Source organism: Kogia breviceps, chromosome 7, assembly GCF_026419965.1.
Source record: "Kogia breviceps isolate mKogBre1 chromosome 7, mKogBre1 haplotype 1, whole genome shotgun sequence".
NCBI classification, from domain to species: Eukaryota; Metazoa; Chordata; class Mammalia; order Artiodactyla; family Physeteridae; genus Kogia; species Kogia breviceps.
Genome location: NC_081316.1, coordinates 103,157,540 through 103,174,786, shown reverse-complemented (window position 1 = coordinate 103,174,786; position 17,247 = coordinate 103,157,540). Strand labels below are relative to the sequence as shown.

Sequence of the window (17,247 nt, the reverse complement as noted above, 5' to 3'; positions counted from 1 at the left end):
TCGGAGGAGAGAGGGAGTGATTAGCATGGGGCATTGTCCTTGGATAATGGGCCCCAGCTGCCGCTTGAAAGAAGAGACAAAGCGCCTGACCGCTCCACAAGCATTATCCCCTTGTTAAATCTCTGTTATTAGATTAGATTCAAAACGTATTGATTCAGAGGCTGGAGGGAAGTGAGGGAGGGAAGGAGGGGAATCTGGCTGGGGAATGTTGAACCATACCTCTCCACTGATTCGCCCTCCCCCCTACAACACCAGGCAAGTTTCCCTCCTATTCTCTCAGTGAAATCTCCCCTAAGCCCACATCCTGACTCTGAGCTCAGCTACTCTCCCTAGACCCGCCCAAGAGCCGCGGAATGTCCACTCTTGTGAGGGGCCCTGGGGTCGTTGAGCACAGATGGCCATTGCCTAGGAGGAGAGGCAGCCCCCCTGGACGGTGGCGGTGGACTCCACAGCTTGGAGCACCATACAGGGCTGGGCGGTTGAGGCCGGGCACTTTCAAGATCTTTAAGGCAGTCTTTTGAGTAGAAATGACAGGTTTGGAAAGCTGCGTGGATGGGAAAGAAGGTGAAAACCGGGACTATTCGTAGGTGAATGGAGAAGGCTACAGTAGAGGAGTGGAGATGAGATAGAGAGAACCAGGATGCTTCCCAGCAGCACGTGTAAAGACATGGGCGGTTTCTGGTTTTCTCTCTCTGCCTAGGACACAAGGAGAGGGAAGGAGCTGAAGTGGCAGGGGGAAGGAAGCAAGCAAGTTCTGGGAGAGATAACAGGTGAGAGGGAGCTTCTGGGTGTTCTCATATCCCAGACTGGGTAAAGGTCTCCTTGGGAGGAGCCCAAGATCGATACTGACAGACAGGAGTTAGTACACCGGGGGGATCCTCTGGCCCTGGGTCTCGGTTTCCCACCCCTGGGCAGCGCAGCCTGGATGCTGCATTGATGAGCTGATTGGCTGTGGCTAGCGGAGCGGAAGATGTTACATGTGGTGGCTCACTCTCGAGGTGGTTGATTGGCTGCCTCAATGCTGGGCTCTGTTACCCCATTGATTGTGGGTGAAGAGTGGAGAGGGGGAGATGGGGAATCAATAGGTTGATTAGTATTTTACTAGCTCTCTGGCTGGACACTTTGTCAATAGCCACCCACTTACTGATCAGTGGTGCATCGACAGTTCCAGACTGTCCAGCTTTCTCCTTCTCTCTGGCCTGAGACATGAGAATCACCCAGCAGCATGACTGGCCCAGGAGGGCCAAGTGGAGAGTGGAGTGGGACAGCTTTGATCCCAAGACCGGGCTCCCAAGTGAGAGAGTCGGGATGAGCAGTCCTCATCTTTAGCCCAACCTGCGCTTAGCAGGAGGCAACAGTTGTGAATGGGAGCCCATCTCCAGCCCCACACTCTCCTGCTTTTTGCTGGGAAACCCCGATACCTATCCATCAGCAAAATAAACAAAAATCCTTAACTAACATCAAGAGCACTTATGTCTGAGGTGGAAGTAGCAGATGAAACCTCATTCCAGGTCAGTTTAGGAACCAGCAGACGGTTAGACAATATTTAATGAGTTCTTTCGGCATATGCTGGGGAAACTGAGGTGAGAAGAAGCTCAGAGAAGCTAAACCAGATGAGCCTGCTTCCTCAGCCTCTAGGCTTTTTCAGACATGAAGCTCTCAAGGGCCTAACGTTCTGCCCTCCATCCAGCTTCACAAACTAGAGTTGCAGAGTTTGGGGTCAGGGAAAGTATAGGTTCAGGTGATCCATACCGAATCCCTTGTAGTTGACCAGCCTGAAACAACTCATCCCAGGTATTTGGGGGGGGTCGTTTTCTTTCAGCCTGGTAGAATTCAGTCCCTAAGAGACAGGCACCCCGAGACAGGCAAAGACATAAAGCTGGAATGAGAAAGGGAGAACCAGAGAAAGCCTCAAGCAAACAGGGCAAACACGAAGCCATCATTTTGGGTGGTTCTGGCATTCCTTTCCTCTGAATGCTTGTTAGGTGGATGAAGTGATACAGTTGGGATACTCCTTAGCATGTCTTAAATCCTGACGTATGGGACAGGGGCCAGGATCTGAGATGCAAGATCAAAGACCATGCCCCGGCCTCTGCCTCCATCATGTTCCTGCTTTCTGGTGGATGTGCCAGGGGCCGGCTACTGAGAGTTCCCGAAGGAGAAACATAAACTCAAGACTTAGCAGTTTCTGCTTTCAAACACCCGGCACAGTGGGTGCTGGCTGTGGTACTGATGTTCTTGCAGGGAGAGAGCTGGCTTCCAGCTTCGCCAAGACACCATGAGCCCAGAATGATAACAGGACTGTGTAGACTCTTCCAGCATCTTTCCAGGAGGTCACAGAACTGGGCATCCTCCTCCCCACCTCCGCATCGTTAAGTGTTCATGGTCCTGACCCTCGCACCTTGAATCCCACCTCCTATTGTTTCTTTTTCAGAACAGCCACCGTTTGGTCACTTCTTAATTCCTTGGGGCAGAGAGCATCATACATCTGAAACCACAGATAACTCCCCCACCTCATTTCCACCAGCAACTTCAGACCTCAACTTCCACCCACCCAGCTGCTGACAAATGGTCAAGAAGAGAGTTTAGGGCTTCATAGCATTTTATTACCCCACCCCCCCATCTGATGGATGTTCAGGGAAGTGGCCCCAGGTGAAGCGAACAGGGAGACATTAGGGTTGGATGAACCTAATGCAGAGTTACCAGGCCCGTGTGGTAGAGGGCTGGTTTACCTTCCATCTCAAAACAAGGCTGAGGGAGCGAGCAGCATTCCAAATTGCCAATTCAGGGCAGTGCCAGTGGGGAAACTGAGGCTTGACGCTTAGACAGAGTGAAGTCAGGGCATGCGTGGGTTTCTTCTGATCTAAGATGGTGTGTCTTAAAGCCATAATGGGCCTGTAGGGGAGTGGAGGAGGATGTAAGAGCCTTAAACACCAAGTTTTTAGGGGAAGGGTTAAAGCCCTGGTTGGGGACTGCTGAGAGGCTTGGCATTGGAAACAGGCATGAAACTGTTTATGTGTTTTGAGAATGTGTCTGGCATCCCCTGGGCCCTGAAACTCCCCCATCCCCATCCTAACCAGCCTCATCACCCACCCCTTACTGGGCTGGACCCACTCAGGAATACTGCCAGATGGACCAGAGCGTGACCAGGGTGACGCTGTAGGCCAGCAACGCCAGCAGGTAGATGCGGAAGAGCAGCCTGTCCAGCACGGAGCCCACGTGCAGCCAGTCCCGGGCCAGCTCTCGGCTCTCCTCCCGTTTTTCCAGGAAGTGCCGGATGGAGGTCAGCTCCTGCAGCAGCCCACGCACCGCCAGGGAGGCGTCCCGCGGCGGTGGGGGAGGGCTGCCACTGCCCCTCGGGGTCTTCTCCAAGTCCCGGGATCCCCCCAAATGGCTGCAGTGGTTTGTCATGTCTAGAAGAAGGGCAGAGCATTGGCAAAGGAGGGAGGCCCAGCAGCCTTGCTTGAACACTGACCTTTATGTTTCTAAGGCCTCAGGTATTTTTATTATGCATAATCTCAGACCAAAAAAGTATAGAGAATAACTTACATATTTGTGTACCCCACCATCCAACTTAAGCAAATAAAGAAAGCCAGTACAGGGACTTCCCGGGTGGCGCAGTGGTTAAGAACCCGCCTGCCAATGCAGGGGACACGGGTTCGAGCCCTGGTCCGGGAAGATCTCACATGCCGTGGAGCAACTGAGCCCATGCGCCACAACTACAGAGCCTGTGCTCTAGAGCCCACAAGCCACAACTACTGAACCCATGCACCACAACTACTGAGGCCACATGCCACAACTACTGAAGGCCACACACCTAGAGCCCATGATCCACAGCAAGAGAAGCCACGGCAATGAGAAGCCCACGCACCACAACGAAGAGTAGCCCCTGCTCACCACAACTAGAGAAAGCCTGCACACAGCAACGAAGACCCAACGCAGCCAAAAATAAATAAATTTAAAAAATAAAATAAATAAAGTATGGTTCATTAAAAAAAAAAAAAGAAATCCAATACAGTTGAAGATCCCTGTATACCTCTCCTCAGTCACATCCTTCGTTCCCTCCCCACATCACCAAGATCATGAATTTGATATTTATCCTTCCCATGCTTTTTTAACCCATGGGCTTTCCCCAGCAATTTGATATCCATTATTTCATTTGAGCCTCCCAGCAGCCCCACAAAGAGGCAGAGTAAGAGTAATTACCAACCACACTCTTCATATGAAGATGCTAAAGCTCAGAGGGGTTAAGTGACTAGCCCGTGGTGACACAGTTGGAGCACATTTAAAGGGGAGGCCACCAAGGCCCAGGTATCTGGACTCCAAATCCACTGCTCTGTCCACTGCATCATATTGCCTCACTGCCCTCCTCTCCATGACTTCGAATCCTTCTAGACCATAAAATACACCTTTGGATCACTATCAGGTGAGCAGCTGAATCAGGTATTAGGCTGTTGCACTAGCTCATGATGAGATGGTCTTTGATTAACCAAACATCTTCTGTAAAAGGCCTGGCCCCAGCCAGGAAGAAGACACAAAGGAGGGGAGTGGGGTGGAGAGTTTAAAACACCAGCTTAGAGTCAGGTGGGCTTGGGTTCAAATTATGGGTTCACCAGGTCCTGGCTCTGTGACTTAGGGCAAGCTATTTGGCTTCTCTATGCTTCTGTTTGCTGTTTGAAAAATTAGGGTGAAGATCCTATTGAGTTGCCATGAGAATCACCTGTGATAATGCACGGACGATGCTTTGCAAACACCTGGTCTTTGCTCAAGAAATAAACCAGCAAAGCAACCACCACCACCACCAAGAGCAAGGATGACAAATTCCCCATGGGCATGAGGAATTTAGTGTCCCTCTGTGCCCTGTCCCTCTGCCTCATAGGTGTTTGAGATTCTAATGGACCTGGTCTTTGGCTGATTCTAATGAGAGAGGGTTCGGAACCGGGTGCAGTGCTGAACCACGTGAGGCTAGCTGTCCCATCAGTGCCTGAGAGGCATCCATTTGATGCCCCCCTCGGGATCCATCTCAGGAGAGGCCGCCCTCAGCCCAGAGGTCTCAGCTCCTGACCTGCTCAGCCTCTGGGACTCCTAACCCCTCTCCGTCCCCACCTGGGATGATGCGCGAATACAAAGGTGAGGAAAGGGTTTGATTGATGCCTTTGGCTGAAGTCCACCGTGGGTACTCTGTGCAGGATGGTACCCAGTTCCCAGGGCCTGCCCAGGCTCTCTGGCCCGGCTAGCCCTCCAGAGAATCCCTCCCATGTCCCTGCATCCAGGCCAGAAGTTCCCTCTCTCACCTGAGCAGTCATCGGTCTTGGCGGCTTGGGAGGTGGCTGGGGCCCTCCGGGAAGTCCACTGTTCCCCTAGGCAGAGGAGCAGGGCGACTCTCTCCAGGACCAGGTGCCGCAGCCAGGCAGGCACTGGCTGCTGCAGGTCCTGCTTGTGTACCAGCCGCACGATGAGGATGGTCTCGGCCAAGCTGATCACCAGAAGAGCCATGCACACGACGAAGTAGACACCTGTGCACCCCGGGGTGGGGTGGGAGTGGGGGACACACACGGCAGGTAGGAGAGGGCCGGTTCCTCTGTTCCTCGGCCGCTCTGAGCTCTTCCCCGGGAGCGGGCCTTACCGATGAGGGGCGTGCCAATGGCCGTAGCCGGCAGCGTGTCGGACACAATGATCAGGAAGACCGAGTAGCCCAGAAGCAGCGTGATCTTGAAGGAGACCCTCTCGCCACTGTCCGGGGGCAGGTAGAAGCCTACGATGTCCAGGACCATGAGGAAAATACTGGGCAGCAGCAGGCTGACCGCATAGAATAGGGGCCGCCGGCGGATGACCACCTGGGACCAAGAGAGGAGCTCTGGGGGAGCCGGGAGAAGACGGGTCCTGCACCCAGGAACCACCACCCCATCCCAGGCCCCCCTGCTTCGTGGGGCGTGCCGCCTGGATTGCTCGGAGAAGGAGATGGGCAGACCCCATATTCCGCCCCCAGATCCAGGCTTGCGGCTGTTCAGGAAAAGTAAAGAACAATTCAGTTGCGTTTCCCCACCTACTTCATTGAGGGAAGAGTGCGAGGCGGGAAAAGGGCTATGCCTCCTTAAGTCTACCTGGGTGTGACTTTACTCATCGTTTTACCCACATCCGCTTCCTGTCCGACTCACATAGAACTTCATCTCTGCGTAACAGTCGCTGCTTTCTATACTGAACTCCTGAAACTGGGTCAGCACCCCCAGCAGCTCCCACTCGCCCTGGTTCATGAAGATGCTCCTGTCCAATTTCACCTTTTCCGGCAGGCGCCACAGGGAGATGTTGATGTCCTGGACTGAGACAGGAGAAATCAAGCAGCTATGGAGTCTGGGCCAGGGGTGTGCCTGTGATGGTGGGGCGGCACCCGTGGCGTGGCTCAAGCCTCAGCTCTTAATCCTCAGCCTCAGTTTTCTCAGCTATACGATGAGTTAACAGTGCATGCTGTACCTGTCTGTGCAGTGGGGCTGTAACAGGGGAGACGCACTCTTGGGTGGAAACACAGCAAAATGCGAAGAACCAGCGAACCATTTATTAGGAAGCTCTATCCTCTCTCTGGTTCTGTTTCTGTCTTTGTCTCTGTCTATCTCTGTCTCTGTCTGTCTGTCTGTCTCTCTCTCTCTCTCTCTCTCTCACACACACACACACACACACACACCCCTTCAAGCACCTTTCTAGGTTTCTTGTTAGAACTGCTCATTGTCTAAATGAAGTGTCAGCTCTCCTCACCTTTGCCTGATAGAGCTGCCTGTCTTAAAAGGTGAATTAGGAAAATAAGCAAAACCCTCACTTATAGAACAGCAGCTATACTGTTCTGTATCAATACTAGAGAAACAGATATACATATGCACAAAAGGACAGGAGTATCCATTGCAGCAAAATATTGCACAAAAGGACAGGAGTATCCATTGCAGCAAAATATTGGGAAAGATCTAAATGGCTACCCATCAGGAAAATGCTTAATAAAGTATTATGCAGTCCAAATCATAAGCTATTCTACAGCAGTCAAAATTTATGAGGAAGAGCTAAATCTGCATAACTTGGAAAAAGGTCCAAGACCTGTTGTTGAGTAAAAAGGCTCAGATACCAGTATATGATAGAACATGAAATATTTTACATTTATGTAAAATAAAAACCTATAAGACAATTTCCAGGCACGTGTATGTATGTGTATATATTCAAAGGATAGAGTAGGAGCTAGAAGAACATATTATGTGAAGTTTATACTGATAAAAATTGTTAAGTCTTGGTGTGGGGAGTTGTTGGTAAGAGTTTGGGACTGAGAGTAAAGGTCAAAGATCAAAGATTATTTGTAATTATGGCTTTAAAAAAAATTTTTTTTTGCCGCACTGCTTAGCGTTCAAGATCTTCGTTCCCCGACCAGGAATCGAACCCCTGAAGTGGAAGGGCAGAATCTTCACCACTGGACCACTAGAGAAGTCCCTGTAATTATGGCTTTTGTTGGAGGGAGTTAGGTATTACCTTTGCCATTGACAGTTAATGCAATAAAGTCAGGATAGAACTGGAGGATGCCTTTTTGCGGTAGGGCAATTCTCACTTCACTAGACCATACCGGGCACCTAGCGTTTGTCCACTCAATAAAAGTTTACCGAGCATCTTCCTTTGGGCCAGGCACTGCCCTGGGGACCTAACGGTGGATAGAAATCACGTCGCTGTCCTCCCTAAGTTTCTATCTAGAGGAGTAGACATTGAACAAGTCCTTACAAGTGACTAGAAGTGGGGCGAACAGGAGACTATGAAGTTGAGTGTGCTGGGGATGCCTCGTCTGGGGGATGAGAGGGGGTTTCCCTGGGGAACGGACGGGGAGGCCCAGCTGGGGGGGGGCAGTGGGGCAGAAAGGGGAGAGGGGGAGGGAGGGGGAAGGGCACGTTGGCCTAGAAGAGGAAGCGCATGTGAGTAAAGGAAAGAACAAGGGACTCTGGGGCCCAGGAAGGCAGGCAGCTGGGCTGGGAAGCGCACACCAGGTGAGGCCGGAGGGGTGACTACACTTTGCAGGGGCCTCTCGGCCAGGTAAGAGATTTGGATTGTGTCTCAGGGAAGCAAACAGTGACGTGATCAGATCTGCATTTTAATAAGATCCCCCTGGCTGCTGTGAGGAGTGTCAGTGGAGGGGAGGGAGGAAGAATGAATGGGTGGGGACAGCTAGGAGGATACTGCAACCACCTGGGCAGGAGATGAGGGTTGCTGGCACTGGGGGGAGGGTCCATCAGTGGAGGAGTGGTTGGATTTGAAAGACATGTCGTGCCAGATCCTACTTGTGATATTGGGAAAGAATTGTCCCTGAGCATCTTGCTGTCAGTTTACACTGTCTCGTTCAATCCTTATGGCAACTGAGTGAGGTGACAAGGGCAACAATGGTAGTGCCATTTGGAAGATAAGGAAACAGAGGCTCAGCAACATTAGAAAACAACGGGTGATCAATTTGGAGGAGGGAGACTGCATCCTAGGGTGTGCTCCTCAGGCGGGCGCCCCAGGCGCCCCCAACATGTTCTCCCGCCTCCCAAAGCCCACAGACTCACTGGTGTGCAGCCAGCTGGTGAAGGTCAGCGAGCAGTTCTGTACATCGAAGGGGAAGTTGTAGATGTCGAGGCTACAGGCGGTCACCACCTGGAGGGGCTTGTAGTTCTGGACCTCTCCATGATGCCGGACATACACGTACGGGATATTTGGAGACTTCCCCACGTCCACACTGGCCAGGGAAGAGGGGTCGGTTTGGGACTCAAGAAGCAGGTCAAGCTGTGGGAGTCTGAAGGTCTCTGAGCTACTCGGCGGGGAGGGTCTAGGCAGCAAGACAACCTGGCAGTTTTGTCTGGCCTCCGTTTTTCCAAGCTTCTTATCTATCTTAGGCTTCCTCACCTGCCATTGCCAAGGCCACTTTCCAAGCAGTAAAGGGCATTTCTCATTTATTCCCCGGCAACCTCACCACAAAAGGCAGGCCAGGAGTCCCTGGACCCCCAAGCCACAGGCTGTAAGGAGAATGCCCAGCTGTCCCCATGCACCCCCCCACCCGGGCTGGGCGGACCTCAGCCCCCAGGATTGCCAGCCCGATGGTGACGGGCAGGCTTGGTGGGAGAGCAGGACCTTGGGTTCCATCCCTAGAAGTCCGGTGAAATGAAAACCATCATTTCCGGGGTGGGGCAGGGGGGAAGGAACTGGCAAAATCAGTGAGAAGAATTGGAACAAAAGAGCAAAGTCCTGCAAACTTCACCCCATTCTATCAGCCAACCCCGGGCCGGGCTCTCCCAAGCAGCCACTGCGGCTGAGCCTCGGATCCTGAGCCTGCAGCCTTCTGTGACATCAGGTTGAGAGATGAGGAGTCAAGACCAAGGCTACGGCACTGTTTAAGCTGGAGATCCAGCCAGAAACTGGGGCTCCCCAATCCCTCCAGCCTGAGCTATGCAAGGCTGGGGCTCTGAGTCAGCTGCCTCCCTAAAGAACGAGGTGAATGGCACCCCCTGGAACTGGGTGATGCGGGGGGGGGGGTGTACTGCGTGGAGGGCAACTGGCCCCCGCCACCTTCTCCTCTGTGCATCTCCCCAGCCATCTTCCCAGACCTTGGATTCAGAAACTCAGGCAGTGGAACCTGAAGAATGGGGAGAAGGAATGTTGGTGGCTAGGAATAAAGGCTGGTGGGACCCACTTCATATCGGGGGTGCAATTTGTGGCCAGTGAGGCACATGTGTGACTTGAAAGTTTGAGTGTCTCCCGGCCCCAAATCTCCTTCGTGACCAGGAGCAGTAACCACCGCTAGCACTTCATTCCTTTCAGTAATGTAACTGTCCCTTTTAAAAACGCAGCCGTTCCTCCTTAGACTATTATGATTCAGTGTGGATTCATTCACCGGCCTCCCTTCCCAGGGAAGGGGGCCCTTGGACCAAGAAGTGCAGAGTTTCAACATCAGACTCCTAAAAACTTTTTAGGAGTTTTCTAAAAAGAAAAGAAAGGGAGAAAAAAGACAAAGGGGAATTGGGGCCCGATTCAACTTTACCTATGGTTCCGCAGGTCTAGTGAGGCATCTCAAATGCAACAGCGGTGACCCTGTCTCCCGCCCCCTGGCTGCCCAGCATCTGAGGACAGTACTCACAACTCGTTGATGAGGATGTCTGGGACCCAGATGCTGTCCGTGGGGATGGACAACTTGGTGATGTTGTCAAAGTCCTCAGGGTTCCACTGGAGAAACTCGTCAGTCCAGTACTAGGGGAGGAACAGGAACAGTCACAGGCTACCCCGTCCGTCTCAGGCCGAGTCATCCGCAACTCAGGCCAACTTCACCACTTGGAGCCCAGGCAACAGGTGGGCATCTTCTTGGGAGAATCTTGGTGTCCGTGGCACCCAGACCACTCAGCGGTACCCAGAAGTCCCCCCACCTCTGTACTCAGACATCCCTACATGCAAATACAACACAGACGGATGCAGCCTCTCCCTGGGAAGGTATTCAATCATTTCTAATGTTATAAACCCCCTAGCCACCAAGTGAGGGATCTTAGACAAATTGCCTCTTGGGTCTTGATCGGCACATATGTAAACAGGGATAATAGCATGCACCTCACAGGGTAGAGGTGGTTATTACTAAATTTTGATCAATGCCTCCTCCACTATCCTGCCAGAATGACTGATCTAAAATGTAAATTTCATCATGTCACTCCTTTGCTTAAAACTCTTCAGTGATGCTCCACTGCCCTTAGGATCATGGACAAAAAAGGCCCACCTGATCCGGCCTCCACCTATCTCTCCAGCCTCATTTTTCTTGCCATGGCTCTCTGTGGAGGCTACACTCCAGCCACATGGAATTAAACATTGTCAAAACCTCTGCATCGCTGCATATCCTGCTCCCCCCATACTGCAGTCCTGTCTTCTTTATCGAGGTGAGTCTTACTCATCCTTCCAGATGTAACGAAGGAATCTGTCTGTTTCCTTCTTCAGGAGCCTCACATGACCCCCACTCCCCAGGCGGAGTTTAGTGCCTCTTCTTTGCTCCCACAAACGGCATCTTTTCTTTGCTGCATAGGAGCGGCTATCTTGCTGCGTTGCATTGTCTGTTCACGTGTCTGTGGCCTCCACTAGTCTGTGAGCTCATTGTGGGCAGGACCTGAGTCTAATTTGGTGCCTTAGCACAGCTGCTGGTACATAGCAGATTGGCATCTCCTACTGCTGGAGCAGACAAGTGACCCTAGAGGTGCAGAGGTGGGACTTAAGCCACATGTCCCAGGAAAGGAGCACCAGAATGCCTGTTCTGGCTTGGGTCCCTCTCTTGAGGCAGATGTGCTGTGTATTAAGAGATCTCTCTAAGGCAGAAAGGGAGCAGGATGTCAGGAATCAGCATTCTGGCTTCTTTCTCCACCCCACTCCCTGTCCCATGAGGAGCAGGAGGGATTTAACAGAGACCCATATACACCAGGTGTGTCCTCAGAGCCTCTCTCAGGTTTGACGTCCAGGAACTGTCCCCCGCCTCCTGCTGTCCTCTCTTCAGCCACTTTGGTGTCCCCTCCTGCTCTGATGTCTTCCCCACAGCCTCGGGGGCTGCCAGAGCAGGACCAGCCTATGGACGGCAGCCCACACTGTCTCCTGCCCTCCCCCGTCAGCTCCAAGCCAGAAATGCTGCCAAGGCCTCACAGGTCTCCACACACCCGTGCCTGAGCGCTGCCCATCAGAAGCTGGGAGAGCGGGCAAATGGCCGGGGACCAGAAGACTAAAGTGGATGGAATCATCCTGTTTCAATCACCCAATTTGGCTGTCGTCCAATTTGGCTTTAATAGAAGGAAGAACTTTCTAGCAATTAGAGCTGTTTGAAAGCAAAGTGACTGCCTTCTGAGCTACCAGTCACTGAGGTGTTTGAGCAACAGAGGTGGGAAAAGCACTTGTTTCCGATGCTGTGAAAAACTACGGAAACCAGAGGGGTTTTTGTGGTACGCGGGCCTCTCACCGCTGTGACCTCTCCCGTTGCGGAGCACAAGCTCCGGACGCGCAGGCTCAGCGGCCATGGCTCACGGGCCCAGCCGCTCCGCGGCTGGCGGGATGCGGGATCTTCCCGGACGCCGCGGGATCTTCCCGGACCGGGGCACGAACCCGCGTCCCCTACATCGGCAGGCAGACTCTCAACCACTGCGCCACCAGGGAAGTCCCTCCTCCACCAATCTTTAAGCCGCCTTCTATTTCCAGTCCTGAGGTTAGAGGGGTCCAGATCCAGGAGATCCTGGATCTTGTGAGTATGCCTCCCACCTCTTCCCTTCCCTCCCTTCCCCTCTCCTCCCCTCCCCTCCCCTCTCCTCCCCTCCCCTCCCCTCCCCTCCCCTCTCCTCCCCTCCCCTCCCCTCTCCTCCCCTCCCCTCCCCTCTCCTCCCCTCCCCTCTCCTCCCCTCCCCTCTCCTCCCCTCCCCTCCCCTCTCCTCCCCTCCCATCCCCAAGGCCTCTGAGACCCTGAGTCCTTTGAGATGTGGGAGCCCCTCCAGGAAGGGAAAGTCCCAGTCCCAGGAAATGGGGGTGGGGGAGGGGCAGGGGCTGGTCAGCTCACCTGCCGGTACCAGATGTACGTGGTCAGCACCTGATTCTTCTCATCCTGTGGAAAGAACGGGGGCTCAGCATAAGTGGGCTGCAGGCCCCTTGCACACACCAGCCCCAACAGGAGCTGCTGCTCTGTGTCTCTGTTCCCTTGGGAAGTGAGAGGGAGGAAATGAGGTGGAGGAAAAGGGGTGAGCCAGGAAGAGTTGGTCTTTTACTAGGACACACCTAGAAAGAAGTTCAGTGATTTCTTTTTTAACATCGTGCGTGTGTGTGTGTGTGTGTGTGTGTGTGTATCTTCTATTATCTTCTATTCTGTTGTGTATATTTTACATATACATTTATAATAACACAATAGAAGATAATGATAGAAGACATATAACAGCATCATACAGATGTATATCTGTACCTTTATATATATGCATCTATCTCCTACTCTAGCATGAAGTCAAGCTGTACAAAACCCACATAGAATGAAAAATCCATCACTATCCCTCCCTTCGATCCAGTTCCCAATTTCCCTTCCTCCTGAAACAGCCAACGGACTCTAGTAGAGACAGCCAGAGAAGTCCATTCCACCCATCCTACCCCAGTGCAGTGCCCTGAGTCTTGCAATTGCCCTCTCATTTATCTCTGCCCAGTGTCCGACCTCCTCAGCTGGGCAGTGCACCCCACCCTACTTCAGTAATTGATTAACTGATTTATTTACGATTAATTCTTCAACAACGATTTAGTAACACCCGCCATGTACCAAGGACGTGTGTAAGACAGCAAGAGTGTAGAGACGAATAGGATGGTCTGAACCCTCACACAGCTCACACAGGTAGGTACGATTGTGAAAACCGCATGCGCCGAGTGACCCGCTGGCTGTAGGGTACAGGAGAGGCAGCCATGAAGGTGACCCCAGTTTTCTGGTTTGGGCAGCTGTCCTGAGCCGTGGTGCCAGAGCACAGCTACTGTGGGTGCTTGAATGCCCACCGTGTTGCCTGAAGGTGACTTGGTCTCACATGACCTCCCACCCAGAAGGTCCACCTCTGAGCCGGGCAGTGGGGACAGGCGCTCACCACGCTGAGAATGGCGTAGACGATGACATCAATGGACACCGTGGTCGGCGTCCTCCAGTCCCGCACAGGCCGCACACCCTTCTTGTAGTTGGCCAGGAGGTGATCTGACAGCCGCAGCAGAGCTGGCCTGGAGGCATTCCGGGCCTGGGGGCCCCGCCTGTGCTTGGCTGGGAAGGAGAACAGTTCAAATCAGACAACAGAGCCTGAGTCTCCCCCAGTTCTCTGGCCCTGGTTTGAAAGCTATTAGAAGGAAAGTGTCCCCACCCTTCCCAGATACTCCCACAGACTGAAATTCCCATCACTAGAGCATTGGATCTGCAGAGATTCCTGCCCAAATCCAAAGATATTGTCTCCTAAGGGTAACCTAGGCACCCATTTACATGAGAAGGGAAGCTGGGCTGTGAAAGCAGGTGCCACAAGAAAGGTGAGGTCTCAAGTGGGCCAAGGGCTGAGAAGGGTTGAGAGAAGCTGCCTGCCCAGAGGGGCCCTGCATGAGGGGCTCCGGGAGATAAAGAGGAGCTGGCCCTCGGGTGTGATACTGGAAAGTGTGGCCCCAAGTGCACAATTTCTAAGCCAATGGTCTGCTGAGGGTCAGCCTCAGCCAAGGTCACATCTCAGCGTCTGCATAGCCCATTGCCCCCTTGACCCCAGCCCGCAACTGCTAAGGAGAAAAGGGTGGGCAGCCAGTGAACATGAAAATTCCTTCTCCCTCCTGCAAAATCTATCCTGAGGAGATCCCTGCCCCCTCTCCACACTCACAGAAACTCCTGGGGAGGGTTTGCCAGGCCTCCTTCTAGGGTAGCTTTTTTTTTTTTTTTTTTTTCGGTACGCGGGCCTCTCACTGTTGTGGCCTCTCCCGTGCTCCGGACGCGCAGGCTCAGCGGCCGTGGCTCACGGGCCCAGCCGCTCCATGGCATGTGGGATCTTCCCAGACCAGGACACGAACCCGTGTGCCTTGCATCGGCAGGCAGACTCTCAACCACTGCACCACCAGGGAAGCCCTAGGGTAGCTTTACGGGCAGGTTTGATGGGGTTAGGAAGAGGGCTGGGCTGAGGTGTGGAGGATGCGAGGAGGAACCAAACAGTCCCCAGAGCAGGAGGCCTGCAAAGATAAAGCAGTGAAACCCCAACCCCTAGGCCCTAGCCCCGCTCTCTGGGGATTTCATGAGCACCTCAGCTGTCCATCTGGGAAACAGTAGAAGCACCTCCTGAAAGGTGCCAGAAATATGAAGGTGAAAGATGGGGTCGGGGTGGGGAGCCACTTGGAGGACCAGGGCACAGGCTGCAAGGCCGTGAGGAGCTGGCAGGGGGATACCAGGGTCTTTCACAGGCCAGGGGCCAGCAGGCCCGGCTTTCTCTCGACAAGGCTGCTTCTTCTCCCATCTCATCTATCATATGTGGACCTCTACAGCAAGTTGGTCCTGCAGAGCCCCCTTCCTGCCCCTCACCCACCTGCCCCTGCTAAACTTTCAGCTTCCCTCAGAAAGGCAGAGAAGAGCAGAGAGAGAGGAAGACAAGAGGACATTTATTGAGTGTCCCCTTTGGAAAAATGTCAATGCACCTATTGTTCATTTCAGTCTTAGGAGAGCCCACTGGAGTGAGTATCATGACACCCCATTTATAGATAAAGAAAGTAAGGCCCGGAAGCCTTGGTGAGGCTCCCCAAGGCTCAGAAAGATAAGTACTGTGCCCTGCAAGGGAAGGAACTGAAATTCAAACCCTGGTCCCTGTGTGTCTTCACTACACGACAGCCCAGATCCTATTGTCTGGGACTCTGATCACTTTGGACAGAACAAGTGTGGGCCCTGCAGGCCTCAGAGCAAAGGACCAATGCTGGGAGGGACAGAGCTTCTCTGCAGCCAAGGAAACTCCAGAACACAGTCCTAACTTGCAGCCCAGGTCTTCTCATCCCACTGAGTTTTCCCAAACGACAGCTCATGGGAGGAAAACCACTGTGCCCAGAAGCCCTTCAGATCCATCCAATTAAGCACATCCTAACTGTGCCCCAGCCCCAGCTTCAACCCAGCTCTGGATGGAGAGAAAACCTTCCCAAATGGGGAAGGAATATTGTCTGCAGCAAAAGGAAATGGATCCTTTTGTGACCAAAACGCCCTGTGTCCCCAGGAGGCAGAAAGGGATGGGTGGGGGAATGCAGGGAGAAGTTTGGTGCTATTAGAGGTTAGCCCTGGAAGGAAATTTAGAGAACCCGTGCAACGAAAGCAGTGAAGCTGGGGAAACATGATGACATTCATTCTGGTCTCCACTCTACTGCTAAGGAGCTGTGTGACCTTGAGTGAATTACTCCCCATCTCTGGTCCACAGCATTCCCATTTATAACAAGAAAGGGTGGACCAAATGAGCTCAAAGTTCCCTTGCTGCTGCCCTTCGATGAGTTTCAGGGCAGGGAAAAAAGAGAGGAGCCCCTGTCCCATGCCCGTCTAAGCATTTCCCACACAGCTCAGGGCCCCTCTCTGCAAGCCCTGCTCTCACCCGACGTTCAACATCTGCAGTTTCTAGCTGGATCCTGGTGTGTTAAAATCCTCTCATGCTCAGATGCAGTAAGATACCCAACTTTCCTGTAGCCCCACCCACTCCAAAACCCTCTTTCCCTCCACTTTTGGAGGGGCCAGGCATCCCCTCTCCCACCTCTGTAGCTGCCAGCCAGGTCCTGCGTGCTTCCCCATGGACTCCTTACCTTCTCCCTGGGCCAGGAACCTGGACAGAAGCAAGGCAAGTAGCGCCTGCGGCACCCACAGCAGCATGGCAAGCTTCTCACGGTATCGGGTGCCTCGAGTGGCCTTCAGGGTGAACCCTGCTGAGGACCAGCCTGCCTGCGCCCTGCCAGCCCCCTGTCCCAGCCAGCCTGCCTCTCCCAGCTGGCTGCTCCCTGTACCTTCTGAGGCTGCAGCCTTGCACTGCCCCGGCCACCAGGGCTGGGAAGCCGCCAAGTTTTCCTGCAATCAATCCTTCAGCTGGATCAGGTTTCAGGGCGGGGAAGGAAGAAGAAGGAGCCACTGAGAGGGGAGCCCACCAGGATGATGTCATGCGGCCAGAGCTCAGTCCACCTGTTCAGCCAGGTGGCCTGGCCAAGTTCCCCAAGGAGCAACTTGGTGTCAGGGGGCTGCAGGAGCTCCTGGAGCAAGGGTGCAGCCTGTCCGCTGGGAGGTGCTTTAGGCCGCTGCCTTCATTTATGCCCATCGGTAGCATCGGGCTGGGGCAGGGTGGGGTGGGGTCCGAGAAGCAGGAGGACCATACTTTAACTCCACAGGTGACCCAGTGCCCCTAGCTAAGCGGGTGACTGGGCATTATCATTAAAGAGCAAATACACATTTAACTTCTCCCCTGCCCCCACCCCACACACAGATACAGAATGTCCGATTCTGTATCCTTGGGGCTCCCTGTATGTAAACATGAGGCACCCCCCCACCCCGCTGTAATTTGCTCCAAGCCCAGGCCAATGTGGCCTGAGGCCCATTCCTTCCACTGAGCCAAACCCTCCAGAGACAGAGAACCAGGAAGGAACATCAGACACTGAACTTGATCCAGAAGGGGCAGCACCAAAGCTGGAGGAAAAAAAGGGACAAGAGGAAGATGAAAAGAAACAGAAGGTAAACTATAGAAAGGGCAGATCTGGAGAAGGGGG

General features: G+C 53.3%; 1 protein-coding gene across 1 annotated transcript; it reads right to left on the bottom strand.

Annotated features, from left to right (window-relative positions):
* Positions 1-3,114: 3,114 nt before the first annotated feature.
* HTR3A (5-hydroxytryptamine receptor 3A) lies at positions 3,115-16,369 on the bottom strand. Its single transcript, XM_067039494.1, is given in 9 exon segments — positions 3,115-3,413; positions 5,295-5,538; positions 5,541-5,837; positions 6,159-6,319; positions 8,562-8,731; positions 10,127-10,236; positions 12,554-12,598; positions 13,605-13,771; positions 16,300-16,369. Coding segments are annotated over 9 exon segments (1,560 nt in total). The 5' UTR covers positions 16,367-16,369.
* Between the last annotated feature and the right edge of the window lie 878 nt (positions 16,370-17,247).